At 39.1% G+C, this 8777-nt stretch overlaps 1 protein-coding gene across 1 annotated transcript in view; it reads right to left on the reverse strand.

Annotated features, from left to right (window-relative positions):
- Positions 1-8241, reverse strand: part of BMS1 (BMS1 ribosome biogenesis factor) — a 30175-nt gene extending 21934 nt beyond the window's left edge. The window contains exons 1-7 of the mRNA XM_068982312.1: positions 8135-8241; positions 6443-6657; positions 5531-5721; positions 4467-4546; positions 2212-2400; positions 1450-1592; positions 608-729 (exon numbers count right to left, since the gene is read on the reverse strand). Of these exons, the coding sequence (XP_068838413.1) occupies positions 608-729; positions 1450-1592; positions 2212-2400; positions 4467-4546; positions 5531-5721; positions 6443-6618 (901 nt within the window). The 5' untranslated portion in view covers positions 6619-6657; positions 8135-8241. The remainder of the gene's footprint in view (positions 1-607; positions 730-1449; positions 1593-2211; positions 2401-4466; positions 4547-5530; positions 5722-6442; positions 6658-8134) is intronic.
- Positions 8242-8777: the final 536 nt, after the last annotated feature.

Raw genomic sequence — 8777 nt, forward strand, 5'->3', positions numbered from 1 at the left:
GCTTCAACCACAAGGGCAAAGCCTGACACTAGCACTGTGCCTGTCCAGCTAAACACCTCCATCAAAGTAGAGGAAATCTGGTCAACTCAACACCTCTGGCGACCAATATAGAGCTGAGTTACTCTTAAAACTTCAGCAAGATGGCTTTATCTTGTTTGGCCATTTTCTGATTTTCTTGAGAACTGATGCTTTTGAACTGTGGTTCAAAAGAGAAGACTCTTGAGAGTCCCTTGGACTGCAAGGAGATCTAACCAGTCTATTCTATAGGAAATCAGTCCTGAATATTCATTGGAAGGACTGATGCTGAAGTTGAAGCTATAATATTTTGGCCACCTGATGTGAAGAACTGACTCACTGGAAAAGACCCTGATGCTGGGAAAGATTAAAGGCAGGAGGAAAAGGGAACAACAGAGGATGACATGGTTGGATGGCATCACCAACTTAATGGACATAAGTTTGAACAAGCTCCAGGAGTTGGTGATGGACAGGGAGGCCTGGCATGCTGTAGTCCATGGGGTCACAAAGAGCTGCACATGACTGAGCCACTGAACTGAGAACTGAAGTCATGCCAAGAGTTCTACAAATATATTTTACAGCAAAAGGATACCTGGTATGTGAACTTGGCTTTTGTTTTTCAAGTGTGCTCCCCTTAAATAACCATAAAGAGACACCTTCCGGTCACACTTGGTATTTGTTCGAATGTCTTCTGGGTTTGTCAAATCTTCCATCCTAGAAAAACAAACCCAATATTATATGTCAGAAATGAATGTCAGAGTTCTTATAACTCCCTTCACACTTCAATGATTCTCACATTCAGTAATTCACTACACATATTATTTAGAAAAGTATAGAAAATACGAAAATAAGGGAGCAGAGTTCACCATCTACCAGAGAAAAAGAAGCAACACCTGACTATATCTCTCTTAGGCTTTATAGGATCCACATTCCATAAGCGAGACACCAGAAATGGGAAACGACATGCACCTGGTGTTAAGGAAAAGTGGAGAACAAATCCAGAAAAACCCTTTAAGGGAGAAGATAAGCTTTGATCTGGGTTTTTTAGTGTGGCTTAGATTTTGGTAGGTGGAGAACGGGTATTCCAGGTTGATAAAAAATATGAAAAAAGCATTAAGAAAGGAGAGCACATGGCACATCAGACTGATCAGAGCACCACAGTCTAAAAACAGCATCACTGAGAATTAAGGCTCAAACAGCAGGATGGGGCTCACATCCTATAGCCTTCAAAATCCTCACATTTTTTTGAACATTTCATACTTTTTTTTAACTCCTGAAGCCATAGTATCTATAAATAATGGTACAAAAAGAGTAGATATTTTCCATCAACTATACGTCTCTCCATACTTTCAATAATTAAGACAAAAAAAGCTAACCTTTTTTAGCTTTGAAACACATGAGTCAGGAAGGAAAAAGTTTACATTCACTTTTTACCTGTCTGCCAGGATATAAGGGTGAGAAGTTTGCCACGTAAGAGGTCTAAACTTCATAACTGTAATAAAACGGCCCAGATTGTGAATTTCTTGGTTTTGGTATTCTCCATGTACCATTCCAGAAAGGTAAAATAGCTTCGCACCCTAAATATTAAGAAAAACAAAAAATCAAATCCTTGTCAATACAGCACCAAAATAAAGGCTTTTAAAGAAGCAATTCTAAGAAAGGGAGACTTCTAGCAATCCACTGTGCCAACGCTTCCAGAACTTCTCTGGCTTCTTTCAGGATTCCTATTGTTAGGGCTTTGTAGAGAAAGAACTGCAAATATATTTAGTTTCAAGTTAAGGAGTGGCATCATGTGTCTGGAGTATGGTACATAAGGAACACAGGCTCCTGGGCACAGAAAAAATTCTATGGCAGATGGGACACAGTGGTCTGGGGGAAAGGAACGAGGGTTAGTGTGTGTGCACTATAGTTCCTGGTCCTGCAACAAGGAAAACCTTTGGATAAATTCTATTAAATCACAAATTCAAAATACTTAAAAGCGAGACACTGCCTGGTGCAGGAGGGATGCAGAGACAAATGAGACCCAGAAAGAGGTCCAGAACAAAGACTATCTAAAGGCAATATTTCAGGGACTATGAACAGATATATTAAGGAAACTAAGGAGGTGATCCTGTAGAGATGTTTGTTAATCTCTCCTACTTATTCTATTTTCAAAGGATTACAGTGTTAGTATTCAATAATTAATTCTTTTCCTACCGGGTAGACTTCTGTCCAGAACCTATGTTTTAGTCGCTTCTTTGTTTTCTTCAGTTGCTTATTATGCTTGAAGGAATCCAGGTGAGTGAGAACACCCATAATTTTAGGAAAGCCATGTACTTGGCAGATGTTTAGAAATTCAAATGTTTCCATTTCAAACCCAAAGCTGGCATCTATAAGCATCAAAACCTAAAAACAGAAGACACAATTTCTTAAGGAGGCTACCCAAAATAGACCACCACCAAACTATGGCTCATGAGCCAAATCTGGCCTATCACTTGTTTTATAACTGAAGTTCTACTGGAACGCAGCCAGGTTGATTTGTTTATATATTGTCTATACTGCACTTGCACTACAACCGCCAACTTAGTAACAAGAATAGAAACTGGGACCCACAAAGCCTAAGATATCTACTATGTTGTCCTTTATAGAAAAAGCTTGCCAATTCCTGCTCTAGACTAAATCAAATGATTATTTAGGGAATCACCATGATAGAGAAGAGCACTACCCTTTGTAAACTAAAGATAAGTGAAGCCACTATTACTCCTCCAATGTTCATAAATGTGCACACAAATCCATATACCATTGTGCCTTCACTGTGACAACCCAGAACAGAGCAATCAAATTAAGCTGGAATAAATAAATCAATAAATCTTTTAAGTATCTACATAATTGCATACTTAAAGAATGAGGTTGAACTATAGTACTTATTTTACATGTTCAAGACATAGTAAGTGGAAAAAAGCAAAGCACAGACAGCATGTATGATAAATAGTGTGAGTTTTAAAAGGGTTGTATGTGTCTTTATATATATATCTGGAAAGATATTGGAGGGGGACTGAGAATGAGGGGTCAGAAAAAGGAAAGCAAAAATCATGCATTGTGCATACCCTGTAGCAATTTGAATATCTCACCAAAGGCACGTGTGCCTTTTAAAATCTTATATGTATATGAAAGGCATTTTTCTTAATACGTGTATGCTTTTAAAATTAGTATATGGTGTACATTACATAAAAGAGAAACTAATGACATGCTGAACTATTTCAATCACTTTAAGTGCACAGGATTTAATAAGTTTATACTATTTTGTATTGGCAATAACACTTATTTTTATTAATGGTAGCATTACATATTCAAAATTTGAATGGTATTTATTTTTCTGATATTAAGATGGCATAACTATAACACCTATATTAAATTACTTTTTATGTTTTAGGAGAGTTCCTGGGCTAAAGGATAAAATCTGCAGCTCTTTGTCCCAAATAGCTCTTCAGAAGTGCTAAACAAAAAAAAAATTTTTTTTTTAAAAGGTATCTCGAAAAAAAAAAAAAAATTAAAAAAGGTATCTGTCAACCCATACTTACTAATCAATATGGTTTAATTTTTTTCTCTTTGGCTTTATTTTTGCTAGTTTTAAAGGTAATCAACAGACATTAACATTTCTATAAATGTAATCAAGGCTATAAAATTTCCCTATGCTAAGTAAAGCACAGATTTTTCTATTGTAAATACTCAGAAGTTGTCATGAGATTTTTTTTTTACCCAATATGGTAAAAATATCCATATTTGATCATAATTTAAGAACAGAGTTTCTGACACAACCAAGAACAGAGGTTCTATCCTGAGACAAGTTGCTTTCTGGGAGCCTCAATTTCATCATATGTAAACTAGAGTTAATACCTAGTTACTTCAAAGGCATACTGGGGGATTAGCTGAGCTAAATTTGTAGAAGCAGTTAGCAGAGTGCCTAGTAAAGGTCCAGGAAATGGTATTATTATAAACTTGTATGTATGTATGTATGTATATCTTAACGAGCTTTAAAAATATATATATTTATTTATTTGGTTGTGCCAGGTTTTAGCTGCAACACGCAGGATCTTCAGCTGCAGCATGGAGGAATCTAATTCTCTGACCAGGGATTGAATCTGAACCCTCTATACTGGGAGCAGGGAGTTTCAGCCACTAGACATCCAAGGAAGTTCCATCAATGTGCTTTTATTAGCTACGTTCATTAAGCATTTTCTCTGACCTATGGTTTGCCTTTAGATTTCAGAATATGTTTCATTATGCACATTCTATTTTTATTATAACAATTATCATTATCATCACCAATTCAAACACATCTTTTGTATTCCTGATGATACTCATCATTCTTTCTATAATCTTAAACCTTTCTTTCCTTCAACATGGGATAAATAACCTATATCACTGCTGTAAGTCCCAATCAGAAACCCATGCTGTCCCCAGTGACTTACCAAATCTGCTACTTTAGCCAGGTCAATCATCATGTTAATGTCACAGCCACATTCAATAATGGTGAGTCTGCGCTTTTTACCTGTAAGTGAAAAAATGAAAATTTTACTTTTAAAAAATCTTGGAAAAAAATCTGTTAATTCTAATTGTTATTATTTTTTAATTGTATCTGGTAAAGCACCTTATACATTCACAAGATTATATCAGAAATTCATTTTTATGGGAGAAAACTAATCAAACAAGTTCCATCTTAGTTTTCTTGCTATGTTCTCTAACTTTAAAAGAGTATCAAAAGTTCATCCTATGAATCAAGTGCTCAAACAGGTAAAATTCCAACTGGATGGGCAGATAAGTAGGCTTCACGATGGCCATAATCATGCTATTTAGAAGTGGGTTAACACTTCTATCTCTATCAAAGTTTTCCCTGTTCTCATAACAGTGGAAAAAACCCTCAAACATAATGCAACAGAAACTTCCTGTAGTAATCATTATTTTTAAATTAAACTAAAAGAAATCAGTCATAATCATAGGAATGCCTTAAAGAAAAAGAAAAGCCTTAATGCAAATATATTATTGCTACAAGAAGAGACTTCAGATTCTACCACTGTCATACGGGAATTTGTTTCATCTTCCCTTAGACTTTAGAAAGGTCACCATTTTTCAGAGCAGATGAGTTCCCAGGAAAAAGAAATGAAATACTCCCTCACTTCCACATGAATGTGGCTTCATGAGGGCAGGCAGCTGTGCCTGGTGCAGAGCAGGTACTCACTATCTGTTAAATGAAGGTGCTCACCATGATCAAGCCAGCCCACCCAGGTCCACCAAGCCTTTCAGAGGAGCACAGCTTGCAAATCCATATAGCAGTCAGAATAAGGTATAAATCTACATTATTATTACCTTGGGGAATCGATCCTTTTCTGAAGCTACAGCCACAATAAAAGTACAAGAGCAGTAACATGAAGCAACAATATTACTTTAACATTTACCAGTCAAGAAAGTGTGTAACAAAGACAGGCATGTCCCCTAGATGACACTTGCCATGCCAGTCTGTGACAGCACCTCTTACCTGACACGATTGTTACTGGGCCTCTGATCTCTGTCAGCTTCTGTCTGGTAAAGTTCCGAATGAGGCACTGAATCAAAGTGCTCTTTCCAACTTTTGGAGGCCCCATCACTACCACCACTATTGGTGGGGGCTCTAGTGGAGTTCGATCAACCACTGGAATGTGATGCTTTTTTGTCTTCAAATCCTGAGTCCTATTTGTTTTTGTAAAATAAATAAATAAATAAATTCACTTTCAATATAGACAGCATTATTCCTAGAAGCAAAGACTTTAAAGAGAGCAGAACAGACAATAAGTGAATACAATTATACATTGTTAACTTCTGATCCCAATCTAAATAACCACCTCAGTAAATATATTTATATCAGGCTGACTTCAATAGTACAGATTTGAAAACTATACACACCTTAAATCTGTTTGCCTTATTAGTTGACTTCAATAGTTTAAAAAGAAAACAAGAGACAAACATGGAGGCAGTGTACCATAATAAATAAAAGAGGAGGCTTTGGGGTTAAATTTGGCCCTTTTACTAGAAGAATTTAATTCAATAATGTTTAATATACCTATAATAAGGACTCATTAATGAAAGCTATTTAATACTACACACTGTAATTATATGAAAGATATCCAGAAAGTAACACAAGTGTACCTGTTATCATAGAAATTGTTTAAAATTTACAAATTCTATAAATTCTTAAGCTTTTCTCTTGGACAAAAGAAGCCAATCTGTATGCAGATGCTGGAAGCTAAGCGGCTTCCACAGGAAAGACCTCTTACATTTCAGTAAAAGAAACACAGCTTGTACCTCCATGTCCTTTAGAGTTGGAACAGACTCATGAACCCAAATACCTGGAGAGGCTCCTACTATTTAAAAAGAATAAATGCGAGAACCACTAGATTCCAGTTAAACATACCTGTGAAAGGATCTCGCCATCCGCACAGCAGACTGGACTGCAAATGCTTTGGGGTTTCTCTTCCGGGCATCTTCCTCACCACCAAGTTGGAGATCTTGCAGATGCCGTTTCTTCTTCTTTTCAGCTTTGGGCCCACTGTTTTTCTTTCTGTGTTTCTTCTGGTCCTTAGTCTCCATAGTGGCTTTTTACCAATTCACAAGTAACTCTAACCTACACTGAGTGGGATGAAGGCAAGAGAAGCATTTTACAATTAAAAAACAAAAACCAGAGAAACACAGTAAATTTCATTTAAATCTTTATGAAGAGATATATATTTCCCACCCCTGTTACTCAATGGGGGGTGGGGGGTTGGGGTGGGAACTGCTTAATATTATCCCCAATTTCACTTTTTTCTATTTTGCTATAAATTGGTTACCTCTGCTTAGGTTACTTTTGTCTTAAATATCCTGTATTTTTCAACACAGTAGCTGCCAGGCACATGTAGGTATTGAGAACTAGTGAAATTGAATTTTAAATTTTATTTAACTTTACTTAATTCAACTCTAAATTTAAATGGCCACATGTGACTAGTGATTACCCTATAAACTCAGCCTTAAAAATCAACTGGATTAATGAAATGGCTTTCATACTTACATATTTTTAAGATATTTTATTTTGAAAAATAAAATCATTTTATAATCTTCCAACAAAATAGCAGTATTACTTTTAGCAATTGTTGAATATGCAACATTTTTAAGTTCTAATACACACACACACACATATATATTTATATATATATATAAAAACGGCAATATCTCCCTGCTGAGATGTGACTGACTCTGGATGATGCCGGAACACCACATGGGTTTGCAGAAACCCTTACAATGATTTCTGAGAGTCCCAGGAATTCATGGCCCATAAATTAGGAACCACTAGACTGGAGAGTTTTTTAGGAAATCAGGTCGCATACAATCTGGCGCTTGCTTGGGGGAAAAAAAAGATGGGGGGGTGAGGTTACTTAATTCAATTAAGGTACTAAATTTATTTCAGTTCAATAAATATTTGCATCGGCCTATAATAAGCTAGGCATTGTACACGGAGACGACTACAGCTAAGATCTAAACTAGTGGAGGAAACCCAAACCCATATTCTGTGATAATAGGGGCCTCAGGAGTCTGCACAATTGTTGGCAGAGACTTCCCACAGACACTCACCAGAGGAAACAGAAAGGCCACGTATACTAGCATAACGTAAAAAACAAAAACCCAAATACCCAGACAAACACTAGCCGAGAGTTGGGAGAGCTGGGTTCTAGGAACGCTTTGACTAAACAGGTGTAGAATTTCAGACATTATTTTTCCTCTCTACTATGAATATATTTTGGTTCCGAACTTGTACTGATGACTTTCTCCTTACGGCTGGGTGGGGCGTGGGGGCGTGGAGGTGGGGGTGATGAGAAAAGCACAGTTTACAGTCAACAGATCTGGCTCAGGTCTAAGTCACTGCTAGGATTCAGTTCAGTTCAGTTCAGTCGCTCAGTCGTTACCCAGCTATGAAACGACCTCTCAGCTCTCCCTGTCACCTTCCCTCCCGGTCCTGGCTCTCTGAGTGAATTTCATTCAACACTTCTCTGGCAGGTACCAAGTATGTCTGCCCGCGGAAGAGACGCTCCTCAGGAGCAGACTGTCCAGGAGAACCGAGGGAGGACCTTACCACGCGCGCGACTCGCGACTCTCTTGGAGCCCCAGCCCGGAAGACCCCACTGCCGCCGCTTCCCCCAGCCCGCGGCCGTTACCGGGTTTACAACTGCTTCTCTTCCTCAGGCCCACATGGACAGAGCCGGAAGCGGAAATGTAACCTACCAGAGGACTCTACACGCCGGCGGGAAACAAGGAGGCAAAAGAAAAAGAGCAGTGGGAGGAAGACTTTCAGAGGAAAGCCAAAAGGAAGGCTTGTGATTGGCTGAGGGCGGATGTTGCAACGACTGCGCTGTGCGCTCTACCCGGAGTCCAGCCCCGCCCCGCCCCGCCCCGCCCCGCCCCGCCCCGCCCCGCCCCGCCCTGCAGCCCCGTTCTGCAGACACTCGCGATGGGTCTGGGAGGACCCCCGCGCCCCGCTCCCCCGGCGTCGCACACGCCCAGGTTCGCCCCGAGGCCGTGGTGATGGTGCGGCATGGTACCCGTTCCCTGGTTCGGGACAAAAGCTAGAAATGACACATTTGTCCTAGTCACACCGGAGTCACTGAGCCCATCCACTTTGAAAGCCCCAGGTACTGCATCCTCCAACTGGCCAAATGGAGTAGCGCTCCACTGGGAGTCGCGCTGGTTGGTCCGTGTGCACTGGTTGCTCATCCTTA

The sequence above is a fragment of the Capricornis sumatraensis genome, chromosome 10 (assembly GCF_032405125.1).
Source record: "Capricornis sumatraensis isolate serow.1 chromosome 10, serow.2, whole genome shotgun sequence".
Classification (NCBI taxonomy): Eukaryota; Metazoa; Chordata; class Mammalia; order Artiodactyla; family Bovidae; genus Capricornis; species Capricornis sumatraensis.